Genomic DNA, 13,947 nt, shown 5'->3' with positions numbered 1-13,947 from the left:
TAGAAGCAAGCTTCAGACAACTTAGATGCTAGTCAGTAAGTGATGAAGCAGTGGTATGACCAGAATTCTACCACTTTGGAAATGAAACCTGGGCTACAAAATGTGGATTATTAAACCTGTGGAGCCCAGGGCCCTCCAAGACTGCTGGACTGGGCTCTATGAGGTGATTGAGAGGAAGGGTAGGCCACCATCTGGTGGACATTAAGACCCTTCAGTAACTGTACAGGGTGCTCCATGTAAATCGTCCCACACCCCACTTTGAGAGGTTTGAGCTCACCATGTTGTTGATGACAGATGGATAAGAGAAAGAGTGGACTGAACCTCTCTTTGACCTCTTAGACACTAAGGAGGAAGAGTGTTCAGTGGAGTGAGTAATCCTTTCCCCACAGTCTGACTCCTGGGCAGCAGAGGGACTGCCACCACGTGCTAGGGCAGCAGTCCTCTTTGTTTTCCCTCCTCCATTGGACCACTCACCTGAGTACCCATGATGTGGACATAGGAGACAAACTCCCTGTAAAGAACAAATCTTACAGGTTGTCTGGATAAGGTGAGGGCCAGAATTAAGGTTGAAAGTTCCAAAATTCTGTATTTGGGGGTGATAGAACCCTTCAGTAGCCCCCGGTCCAGACCTGTGGTACTGGTAACAAATTCCACCTCACCAGCCACCATAACTGAACTCAGGTTCTGTGTGGATTAAAGAGGCCTCAATTTAGTCACAAAGATATATGTTTATCCCATCCCCCACACTGATGAGCTGTTTGACCAGTTAGGGTCTGCCCAGTAATTAAGTACATGTGATCCTACATCACGGTACTGGCAGATTGCCCGAAAAGAAGAAACAAAAGAGAAGTCAGCCTTCTCCACTCCAGTGCGCCACTGTCGGTTTAGAGTGATGCCTTTGGGCTCCCAAATGCCCCTGCCACCTTCCAGAGGTTGATGAACTAGGTCCTTGCTGGTATGGAGCCTTCGGTGTTATCTTTCTGGATGACAGAACTGTCTACAGTAATAGCTGGAAAGACCACCTTTTTCACCCCAGGAGGTGCTTCAGGCTCTCCAACAGGCCGGTCTGACTATCAAGGTAAGTAGGTGCCTGATAGGGAAGAGGTCTTTGGTGTACTTGGGTCACCTAGTGGGCAGGGGTAAGGTGCAACCCCTACAGGCCAGGGTAGAGACTATTATGCCCTGGGAGCCCATGAAAACCCAGACTGAGTTTATAGCATTTTTGGGCCTCAGTGGGCACTACAGGAGATTTGTCTAGGGATTTGGCATCATTATTGCCCCCTTGACAGAGCTGACTTCTAAGCAGCAGCCCAGAAACAAGATTTGGACAGAGGCATGTCAAACAGCATTCAACTCTCTTAAGTAGGGCATGTGCACAGCCCCTGTGCTCAAGGCCCCTGACTTATCCAAGGAGTTTATTGTTCATACAGTTGCCTCAGAGCATGGCTTGGAACAGTACTACCACAATTTAATGAAGAGGGCCTTCAGTGACCTGTAGTCTTCATTTCCAGGAGGTTACTCCCCAAGGAACAAAGGCGGAATGCTATTGATAAACAAGCTTTTACTATGGTCTGGGCACTAAAGATGCTGAGGCCATACCTGTGTGGTACTCACCTCCTGATTCTGACTGTCTAAAGACTCCTCAGGTGGCTTATGCAAATGAGTGAAAACTGTTGGAGTGGTCCATTTCCCTACAGGGTATAAACTTCAGGATGGAACAGAAACCAGGGGAAGACCAAGCCAATGCTGATGGCCTATCCAGGACGATAGCTGAACCCTGCGGAAAACTTCCTGCACTAACCGTAAAAGAACATACCCCCACAATCCGGTGCGACTGATGCAGGGGTATCCAGGGAGATGTTAAACCTCTGCAAGAATAAATTCAAGCCATGGCTACCCAGCAGAGTGACCAGTGAATTCGCCCTACACTGAACATGTACAAGTGACAAGAGATAGCTGTGTTGCCCACTTTTTTTTGCTCCTCTACAAACATAAAGCAGTGTGGGACTCACTAGAAATTATTCTACAAAATAATAAATCATTTTGCAGGCATTACCAGTTGGAAAATATTAGCAGATTTTTACCAAATCCGCTATATATTGTTTTGGATGCAAGACTACTGGGCAAGGTGGGGATAGGGTAGTAAGAAGTCAGATGTTCCATTCCTGGTAGACTGGACAAATCAGGAATTTAAAACCTCCTGGTGATTTCCACATGGAGATTTAGGGTCGTCACTTGGATACCGTGGAATTCCCGATGGAGGAGTGACCGAGAATCTCCAAGTGGTGGGACCAGGACACGCTTGGTGATGTGGCAGTGTTACAGCACGCTGTATCTTGCTGCAGTCGCAAACGAAATGGCCCCTGTGAAGTATAGTTTATAGAAAAGCAAGGCCCAGCCAAAGCATCTGCTGTGAAGGGCAAAGGACATGATGTGGCAGTGTCTCCTAGTACTTCTTTTCACATTGTAGGTCCCTACAGGTTACATTTGAAGTTCCCCAGCATTGGCTAGGACCCAAACCCCTGCTTCCGGGAAGCCTTTTTAACAGAGGCACAAGAGACAACCACTGAACTACACATCACCGTAGCAATAGAGCGAGACAGTGGACTGCTGGACACAGTGCTCTAGACAGCACTGTTCAGCCCATGAAACAGCAACAAGAAGGTGAAACACCCCTAAAAAGGGTCATTAACGTATTCTCTCTCACACCGGTCTCGAATAACTGCAAAGCCATATAACCGTGTAATCAGCCTCTGAAAGCCCTAATCACATAGATGATTAATTATAAACTTTTAGGTTCTTTAGGCCTGTTATTAAGCATAAGCCCCTTAGCACACAATCTACTGCCAGCTGTAGAGAAATCTCCAGCCACTGGAGTACTTCCCTTTGTTAGTATTGTATTGAATGCCTCCATTTGGTATAGCACTAGGGGGGTTGGCCCTAGGGCGGTTGGGTAGGGCCGTAACAATTAAAAACCAGGAAAGGACCCAAACCGTCTGATTTCTGGGGCTGAAATGATTTTCCCAGACTAGGACTTTTTAAATAATTCTTTTCATTTGTAAAGCATGCCTGACCACAAGACACACCATTGTCATAGTGATTTACGTATACTCAACAAACAATGTAAACATCCAACTTGAATGAAAATACATTAAATATATACCTAAAACATAAATAGTGAATACATTGAGGTTGAATCCAGTCAGTTTAGAATACAATAACCAGTATTTAATTATGCAGTGCTACTTTTGTGTATCAAATCAAAAGGTTGTTGACTTCTGGGTATATATTAATAGTCTACTTGCTCCCTGCATTGAATCATTTTTAGTGGTTGATTTATCCCAGCAGTGCTAGACGCCGATGCGTTTCGAGCCCCGTCCTAGGTATGGGGTTCTCCTCAGAACCTTTAGACTGGATTTGTTCTGCATTCTTCCTGTGTTTGCAGTGCTTGTTGATTCTTTTTGAATCCTTCTTATTAAGGTGTTCTGTCTATGGCTAAGGCAATTTTCATTAGGTTATTGAAATGTGTGGTTTTCTGTGTTCCACCTTCTCTATTGTACTTATGTATTCACCGGGGCAATTTTCTCCAAGTGAATTTCCATTCTGTTCTTTGGCTTTGAAGGTTATAATAGACCTTTGCTCGCTTCAGGGATCGCATGCCTAATGATCAAAGCATTCTTTTCTTCCGTAATGACAGTTGGTATTTGAATTCAGGCTTGTGTGTTAATTTATTCCAACATTCCTGTGCTCTGAGCCGTTGTTTTTCCATTTGGAAAGCAGCATCTTCGTTTACAGTGTAGTCAATGGCCTTCGTCAGCGGCAGCCGCCGTTGACGGCTGCCCTCAACGTCAGCCACCAATGACGACGAGACCAGACCTCACTATGGACAATGGCACACAACCACCATCGTCGACCAACATCGCCGTCATTGACCCAACCCTCAGCAGTGATACTCGATGGTGAAGTGCCAATGGGGCCATCATCGACCGACATGAAGTAAGCTGACGAAACCTTTGTTGATGGGATGCACATTGTCGACAAAGCTGAGTACCGTGGAGCTGTCGATGTTGAGTCGCTATTGATAGCTCTGTCATGGACATCATTGGCATCATTGAGACAGTGTAGGCCAAGATTCTGGGCTTGCTCTTGACAGGCCCATATGGCAATGGAAAGTGCAAACTTCAGGGGTGATAGTAAGGAGATTAAGGCTCCGACAGCAAAGTTCATGAGGTCTTTCTGTTTCCCTTGTGAACTGCCCTTTGTGACTCAAGATGAATCTTGTAAAGGACCTTCTGAGAGCGTCTGTATTAAGTTACTCCTTTGACATTTTTCCCTTTTTCTCCACAACTCTTCAAGGTAATTATACCTATTGATGCTATAAAAGCAGCATTCCCTCTTACCAAATGATGAGGTAGAGGTAATGAAAGTAATCCATGAAAGGATTATCCATATGAAAACGAGATATCCACCACAGCCTCAGGGTCTAGAGAGCCCTTTTTCAAAGCATTTCTGTCAATATAGTAATAAAAATGAAGTTTTAACATACCAGTTGGTGGATAGCTGAGCAGAGCTCAGGGAGACTCCCTTCAAATGACGTATGGTAAAAAATTTGAGGGACTAAGCCTCTGTTGGGAGTGTTCTAGAGAGTGCTGTTTCCTGATTGGTTATAGTTCTAGTTTGGTCCTTTTTTAATAAGGGTGTAGATAGGCTATTCAACTTTCTTTAGCCATTGTCATTATAGTCTATGATACTAATACATGCTGCTTTATTACAGTACCATGGGATGCCCACTTCGCCAACGGGGAATGATTCAAGCATGTGAATCTATGAAAGATCCAATACTGGATAATCCTATAGTATAACAATGTGACAGGATACCACCAGGGAAATCTGGGGAACTACATTTAGCCCCCAAATAGCCTTGTATAACAAGCATTTACAATGCGATGGTCTCGGCATTATTAAAGGTAGACCTATTGGCATTGCTCATGACTTTTTTTTTCTTTCTAAATCCTAAATAAATAGCAATGTCATTTACATTGCCAATAGCTTAATCGTTAAATAAATGGCATTGTCATTTCCAATGCCAATAGCTTAATCACTCGCATATGCATGACCTATTGCATTTACACCCACACAGAGCCACACACACACACAGAGCCACCCAAACAGAGTCATTCACATAGAGCCACTAACACACACACAGAGCCACCTACACAGGGCCACCCTCACACAGACAGAGCCACCCACACATAGAGCCACCTACAAAAAACGCTATCCACATAGAGCCCCACACACACAGAGCCCCAGACACACAGAGCCCCACAAGCACACACACACAGAGCCCCACACACACACACAGAGCCCCCCCCACACACAGAGCCCCCCCACACACACAGAGCCCCCACACACACACACAGAGCCCCCCACACACACACACAGAGAGCCACACACACACACACACAGAGCCCCCCCACACACACACAGAGGCCCCCCCCACACACACACACACCGAGCCCCCCCCACACACACACACCGAGCCCCCCACACACACACAGAGTGCGACGCAGTCCTCGACCTAAAAAGGACACAAAATTCAACCAGAGAGAATAGACCAAATCTCAACCATTCAGTCCTTAGAAACACCAAAAAAGTGAATCGTGGAATCAAAGGAGGAGGCTGAACGTCTAAGAAGACTTTGCAGTGTCACAAACAGTGATCATAGTCATAAAAAATATACATCAATCCGCAGTCCTCATTAATGTTGAAAATATATACATTGGATTAAGAGGCTTAAAATTCTCTTCCGATTGCTGTTAATGCAAACCTAAAGAGCAAAGCACATTTACCCTGATTTTAAATCTCCAGGTCCATTGCGATGTTGCGATTCCACCACAAGTGTGGAGTGCCCAAGAACCACCCCCTACATTGCATTCATGGCTAACTGCACAGAAAATGTGAACTGACATCTTATTTAAATGTTATTCTTTGAAGCCACTGGAGAGCAGATACAATATAAGGAATATCAGGCATGGGCAAGTAAGTAATTGATACAAAAAAAATGTAAATACCTCAAAAACAGTAAATGACAAACTATTTCCTTACCCAGAGATGATCCTAGTGCGTGGCTTCGTCGATGTTAATTTGACTACGGTCACGTGTCCAACCTTCAGCCTTTTCTGGAGTTTTTTTAGCCAGCAGAGCTCGGCATTCTGGGACTCGTAGTTTAGAGTGTCCCCTTCATAAGCGTGGGCTCGAGTCTCAGCACTTTGGTTCAGGACTGAGTGCTGGTGTGAGACCTGACAAGCGGCAGCACAGTGTGACTGACTGCTCTCCAGCCCTGAAAGCCTTGCACATAATACCGAAGGGGTCAGGGCCGGGTCACCGCCAGCTGTTCTCAGAGGCTCCAGGCCGCAGGAGCTCCAATGTTTAGAGGAAGGGATGCGGTCACTGATAGAGTAAAACAACTTATTTCGAAGGCACAGATGAAGAGCATGAATAGTGCGATATAACGTGTGTTTTTATAGCGCTAAATACAGCACGCTTACCCTTTCTAAGCGCTCTAAATAACAGGTATTACTATTTCCTATGGCCCTCGAGATTCACAGCAAACCTATCAATCGTTCAGTCCTGTGGGCTTGTTATATCAGGGAGCTGAGCTTGGTCTGCGGTGCAAATTCTAAAGTGATGTTGAGGAAAGTAGAGTTTGACTGAAGATAGTGTTATATATAACCTGTGCCAAGTGCTTCCCTAAGGGCACAATTGAGGTAAACAACTCACCAACTAGACCTACTTACAGTCTTTGAAGGAAAACTTAAATTCTAAGAATGCAATGTGCTGTTGTGTTAGCGCAGCGGAATTAACTGTAGTTACGCGTGACCTGAGACCGCTCGGCGGCGATGCAGCACGTCATTCGAATGCTTGTTTTGTGTAATGAGCAAAAATCTTCCTGAATTTTGCCCTGAAATGACATGACAGCTTATGATGTGAAATGCTCATTTTCTTTCCTTGTTTGTAGACGAGTACACGTCTGTGTCAGCACATGGTAAGATTAATCCCCGATGGGCCTAGTTACCAGTTGCCCGAGCCATCTGGGTTCACATGCTACAGCCCTCGGCTTTACTGGTGCAAAACCCATCTTTCCGATTCTTTAGTCTCGTTAAATCGAAACAAAACTACAACTCCCAGAGTGCCCCGGGTAGTTGAACGAAAGCCCAGCAGTGGAATATGTAGACCCCAGAGACACTGACCTATGGCTACGCAAAGGAAAATCTGGTCTCGAGCTGCTGCTCCCTTTGGAATCCAATAGCTGTTCAAGGGTTTGAAGAAGGCCCTCTCTTTCGAGGGAGAGCTTCTTTTGTTTCTCTTTCGCCGGGTCATGCAATTTGGGACGTTTAACTATGTCTCCGAAGCCCACAGCCAGCTGGCGTTCCCTCGTGAACTCTTGTGATTTTGAACCAATGAATCAGTGATAGGCCAGCTTCTCCAGCACCAAGACTAAACCACTATATCGACGATAATATTTTTTTTAAATTAAAACCACTAAACGCCGGAAGCCCCTCTCTCCCTCGCTCTCTGCAGTCTCATTCCTTGGTTTCTTTTCTCTTGCGCTGTCTGTCCATCGCAACTTCCGCTGGGTGTCAGGAGGCCGAGAGCCCTTGCAGCTGCAGAGCCGTTCTTGGAGCCGCATGAGTCCGCAATGAAGCCTGCGTCCCCCTCGCCCCCCCGTTGGTTCAGAGCTCTGCAAAGGTAACTTGTGTACTTACTAGTCTTTCTCGAAGGCGAATGTTTGGGGGTTAAATTCCTCTTTTACAGTTACTGTGTTATTTTTAGTTGCACTTTGATTCAAGCTATAGTATATATAGAGCTTCCTACTCGCACTTCAACGTCTCGCTAGGGGTAGTAAGTGGCAAGCACTATATAAATACTTTTACAAAGTGCTGCATGCTTGGTAGGTACAACTTCCATTTAATTTGCGCAGACGCCCTCCCCAGGCTGCTTCAGCACACGCACCGGCCGCCTGCACGCACCCCAGCCCCTGCCGGCACAACCCCCAGCCCCTACATGCATAACCACAGCCCCTCCCTGCACAGCCCCCAGTCCCTGCCTGCACAGCCCCCACTCCCTGCCTGCACAGACCACCACTCCCTGCCTGCACAGACCACCACTCCCTGCCTGCACAGCTGTCTTCCTGGACACGCTGTCAATTTTCCGTGGCTTCTCCTGCACCCTGAAGCGGGGGTCGGGGAGTGCTGCGGGGGTCAGGGAGGGCTGGGGGCCCCTTACCTTGGCCCAGGAGAAGCAGGGCCAGATGAAGTCCAGGAGCGGAATGATGCGGCGAGGGCTGCGCCCTCGGACCCCGGTCAGTACAGGGGTGACCCTCGCTCAGCCGGACAGACCCCCCTGCCGGACAGCGCCATGATCCCTCTCACAACTGGAGTGAGGCGCCCGGCGCGGGTGGAAGGAGGGACCGGAGGGTGAGAGGAGGAGCAGGCTATTCAAACTGCGCACCATTACTCCGTTGGCTGGAAACGAGCCCCGCAAATTCCCCAAACATTACGAAAGTCCACGCAGCAGAGACTTCTCTTTCCTGTCCCTGGAGAGGTGCTGCCTGCACCGGCTGTGGCGGAGAGCGAAAGCAAAAGAGGAGAGAGGCAGACACGGGGCCGGCCAGAGAGAAACTATAGAAACAGGACCAGGAGAAACGGGCAGGGAGGAAAAGGAGAGAGTGAGGGAGAAAGATAACACAGCGCGAGGGAGAGAATGAGTCACCACTGGAAGTAGAACAAGAAAAAACAGCACAATCAGGGTCAGAAGAAACCTTACCTCCAGTGGCAGCGAGGCTGTTCCGGCCAACAATGGCGGCCGCAATCCTCCGAAATTTTCGGAATCGGGGGCGTGTTCTTTGCGCTCTGAGTGACAGATGACGTCACAGGGCTAAAGAACGCAAAAAACACGCCCCGAATCCGAAAGAGACAGGGCTTTATTGGAGTGACTCCCTTCTCCTCCAATGGCTGGCCTCCGTTTAGGAAGCCAGCCAAAGGAGGAGAATGGAGGAGAGAGGCGGGTTCATGGCCCCATACTCCAAAACATTAATTCTTCGGGACTCCGCCCACTGCTTCGCAGTGCGACGGTCCCTCGACCTAAAAATAAAACAGATATGAGGAAAAGCCTAATCCTTGAGAATATTTGGACTGTGTGGCCAGTACAGGGGCGGCTCTAGGCTCATGGCGGCCCTGGGCAGGGAGCGTAGGTAGGGGGTCCCGGAAGAGGGAGGCCAGTGAAGAGGGGGGGTCGGGGTCTTTGGAAGTGGAACAGAGCCGGAGGTCGCCAAATCCATGCCAGGGGTCGCCATGCAAATATGTATCCATCCTCAGAGGATTATTATATTAAGGATATATATTGGTGTGATGGCCCCTGGGGTTTGGTGGCCCTGTGCAGATGCACAGCTTGCACATGCCTAAGGCCGCCCCTGTCCAGTAAGACAAATCTAAAGTCAAGCAGGGGTCAGATAGTCAAAACAAGCAGCACTGGCATTGAGGAAAGCAGAGGAGCATGTGTAGCCAAGCACAGGTCAGGCCAGAAGATTAATGTGGATGGTCTCAAGTACATTAACAGAAGTACCACAGAATCAGGGAGCACGGCCAGCTTTAGGACAGTGCAACTAGTGCAGCAGCACTAGGCGCTAACCTGGGGAAGGGGTGCTGACCTCAGGGGAGTGCTGTGTTTAGCAGTAGCTTATGATTTAAAAACGCCTTCAGCGGGGTTCTTTGTGCATCTAATTTTCAGGCAGCAGTAAAAATGTCAAGATAATTCTTGTGATTAATGTTCCTGCTTGAGAGAGATCAGAGCTCGGTCTGGGGAAGTTTTGGCTCGCCATAAAGTCGCACAGAGGATGAATATAAGAGTGTTGCAATGAACACGTACCGTGCAGATCACAGATCTGTATGTTTTGTGGATAGCTGAGTGGATTACTGCTTTTGTCACAGAGATCCTTTTGTTACCGCAGTTCATATGATACAACCCTTATAAAGACCAGTGACTGTTCCAAACGGTCACCAACGAGCTGCATGCAAACTGCAAAAAATAGGTTAGGAGGTTCCGTCCCCCTCCCCAGTCTTTCATTATCTATTCCAAATGTAGCTGAAAACTGTTTGTTTTGGTAGATGTAGTAAAGTCAGCCTTTCCAAGCGCTTCAAAACAAATCAAATGTATGCAATAGAGGGGCTATGGAGAGAAGAGGGGCAGTGGAGAGATGAGGGGCATGATTACCTCTTGGTCATGAGGGAATCCAAGGAGGTGGTCATGGTGTAAGAGAGGGGGCAAAAACAATTGTCGCACGGGCGCCTACAGCTCTAAATCAAGTCATGTGAGGGAGACCCAGTAAATGAGCAATTAAATGACTGCTTGTCATGACCTGCAATTTTCAAGCTGAGGGCTGCTCAGGGTAGAGGAGAGGACCAGTGAAGTTTGTGTTGAAGAGGTCAGTGTACAGATTTAGAGAAGAAAGGGGAATTGTCAGTCTACAACAGTTTGGGAAAATCAATGAGATAGTCTACTTGTTTTTTTCTGAAGTACTGCAGACAGGTTCACACTGGAACAAAAATAGTCTAAGCACCAAAAATACAAATGCACTGGCAAAGTCAACGGGCTTGACTTTGACAATGCTTGCAAACTCAGGCATGTAGAAATAGTTTGCGTGCAACATCACATACTGGCAGACCTGTTGGCTTTGCCAATGCTTGTTTAAAGAAAGACGTTGAGACGTTAAACAAGTTCATACAGAAATGAAAAGCAATACTTGTAATTTTGTAAATTAGGTCGTGAAATATTTGAAAACACATCATTGTCCCTCCATGTGAACTGAAGAAAGAAGAATATCTTCATACATTGGCTTCATTAGGAAATGTGTAATCGAAGAACCTAGGCTGAAATCGCACCTTCCCCACATGACCAAATTATGTGATCGCAGGCAAATCTCTGCTTCAATGTGCCTCATGTTCACTAAGGGTCAAATCTGACGCCCCCTTGTTGGAATGAATTTCAGAATTTGTGTTCGATAAAAAAAAGACCTCAGTTGTTTATAGCTTAATGGACAACAACCTTACTCCACAGTCAATGTTGGCCATATAGATAGTGCACATGATAAACCTACACCTTTGGGTAAAGGCACCAGGGACTTAAGGGCATGGTGGTTAGGGGTGTGTGGGAGAGGAATTCATACTCAATAAATATTAATTTTAACTGAAGTCGATGCAATTTAAACGGAGCATACTTTATAAGATATCTGCTGTGTTATGTAAAAGCCTTTATCTTTGATGGCTCGGCTTGGCTCTCTCTAGGACTCCATGGTTCTCCCTCTCTATGGCTGGCCCAATTCTAAGACTTATGTAAGATAAAATGTACGTACCTCTTGAAGACAACAAGGGAAGCAGCAGCTTGAACATCTACAAGGCCTTTGTAGTTTCATGACCTCACGACCCATGTTATCAATCACACTGATGACGAAAGGTCGTGCGGATCCACAAAACGTTCGCGTGCAGCAGTCGTTTTCTTCGGCTGCAAAATAAACTCGTTGTCCCAAGGCATTTTTTATCTCGTATTTGTTGTTCGTTTCAAATCCGGTTAAAACTAGAAGAAATAAAACATAATTTTAGATTTTTACACTTTGAAAAATCATGAATGACAATCAAAAAACTGAGTGACTATGTGTGGCATTTCTACACTCGGAGAACAAATTGGGAGAGGCTCCGTTCCATGGTATTCCCAAAGACGGACTTCAAAACAGATCTTTATGAATATCTTTTTAGGCAGTTTATATCAATCCGAGTTCCGTGATCCAACTGTTGTTAGGGCTAGGTGAAATTGTTGGGCGAATTTATACAGAGGTAAAAATGTGCAAAATTAGGGTTACATTCGTCGGTAAAAGAAACTCAAGGCTACAGCCCACCACAGTTGCTTTTGTTGGGCAGGGCCACTTGAATTATGCGATTCTTTGGAGGCAGCTTTTTCGCATAATTATAGATTTGCCGTATTTGCCACATAATCCATTGTTTGATGTTTAATCTGCAGAGTATGTGAGGGGCCTGACAACGTAATTACCTTAATGATAATTTAAATAAGGTAATTATATTGACGGGACCCTTGACGCTTCCCTTGAACTTCCCATCAGGAAGGTTGTGTGCTGTGCCTACAGGCCGGGCCCTCCTAGCACTCTAGCGGTCAGGCACCACACACAGCATCCCATGCTGAGTAACATGTTTCAGTGCACTCTCTGGGACCGGCCAATGTAACTACACTAATGCAATTACATTTGTGGTACTTTCACTTCTCAGCCATGTATGGTAATCGACCACACAAGTATTTCTTGTTCCTCACATTGTTTACTGCACAAATTGACAGGAGCCCCCGCATCTAGGGGATGGGTGCCCTTAGTAGCGCCACAGGGTTGGGCCTCCACCGGGGCACCTGGACAAAGAAGTTGGTTGGCTAGCCAGGGTGACGTAGAAATGAAACGTGCACTAAATGAAACCTAGATATTGAAGGCTGTGCCACAGGGCACGGGGGGGGGGGGGAGACTCGTTCTCTTTGTCCCATTGGTGTACAGCCTGGATGAAAGGAGCGTCGACGATGGAGTGAGATTCCTGTCGCTGTCGGGCTGTGTTGGAGGGGGCCTGGTGTAGCGTTTTGCCCTAAGCTAGGGCTTCTATTGATATGTGAGTGATGTAGTTTTGTAGTTTGCGGAATTTTGCTGGCCGGCGTTGCGCGGAGCGATTTAACCTATTGATATGCGGGCAGTTGTTGTGGGCGTGCGTGTAGGGTTAAAGAATGGCGCAAGTTCATTCTCACTTGTTGCTCCCAGTCTATTGCTTAGAGGAGTGTCACAATAACCACAATAGCGTGCTAAAAAAGAGGCAATTAAGAGTCTTACTGCCGGTACTTACTGCGAAGGGTGCAGCTGCTGCCAACGTCCATCCGCTGCACCCCAGTGTTGAACGTGTGGAGGATAGGGAACCCGCGTTCGGGGATTAACACCTATAAATGTTATGTATTGTCTAAATGTGGAGAACAGATTTGTGGCAGTGGAAAGGTCACAATGGATAGGCAAGCGCGTGACCCTGTCGTCCGTAAAAACATTCCTGCCATCTGTGAGTACAAAAAGTACAAGCCTTTGGCTCAAACAGGAGAGAAACACGAAACAGCTGAGCTGACCGAAGGCTCATTAAATGGAAAGTCATGAGACCCCCGATGTTCATTGTCGATGTCAGACATCTTGAAATTCAACAAATCAAAAAGTGACGAGAACCAGGCCTTTAAGGTGGATGAAAAAACTGAAGGGCCTCTCAAAGGGGCGTGGCTAAGGTAATTAAGGTTGTGGTTTACAAAACACATAAGCTAAAATGTGCTTAGCATAGTGTGGAAAAGTAAATTTTGCCATGTTCTGTGTCCCTACGCTTCATCCATCATATGTTATGTGTGCATGACCAATATGCATATGTTATTCCCCATGCCTGATTAATGACGCAATTCCAGTTGTGTCCACCTCTAGTATGCTATTTTCCAGTCTTCGTGAATACTACGAATATTAGGCCTATGTAAAGTAATGTTGCCACGTTTCTTAGTGTGCACGTTATTCCATTATAAAATCCCCGTTTCTAGGCCTCAAAAGGGCCCGGACCACAGATTCAGCTCCTGTCTCCTGAAAGCCTCGCTGAGGAGCGATACAGCCCCCACCTGTATCCTCGACCCTTCACTTACTTCCTGCCTCGCAGTGCCCGGTGTAGCTTGGCCCTGCCTCTGAGTCTGCCAAAAGTATGTTATAGTTCCAGTTATCAGTTCAGTCCTCCTCCTCTGCATTCCTAAGCTACTGAACTGCATCAATAGTTTCCGTCATTGTCTAGCCTTCTCGTCTCCACGTTAGAGAAATACTGTATTTAATGGTCATTT

General features: G+C 46.6%; 1 protein-coding gene across 1 annotated transcript in view; it reads right to left on the bottom strand.

Moving 5' to 3' along the window:
• LOC144790775 (phospholipid scramblase 1-like) overlaps window positions 1-13,947 on the bottom strand; it is a 209,036-nt gene that overhangs the window by 99,313 nt on the left and 95,776 nt on the right. Inside the window, exon 4 of the mRNA XM_078665470.1 lies at window positions 11,411-11,631. Coding sequence (XP_078521596.1) covers window positions 11,411-11,631 — 221 coding nt within the window. The remainder of the gene's footprint in view (window positions 1-11,410; window positions 11,632-13,947) is intronic.

The sequence above is a fragment of the Lissotriton helveticus genome, chromosome 11 (assembly GCF_964261635.1).
Source record: "Lissotriton helveticus chromosome 11, aLisHel1.1, whole genome shotgun sequence".
In the NCBI taxonomy this organism is placed as follows: Eukaryota; Metazoa; Chordata; class Amphibia; order Caudata; family Salamandridae; genus Lissotriton; species Lissotriton helveticus.
This window is presented reverse-complemented; position numbering and strand designations above follow the sequence as displayed.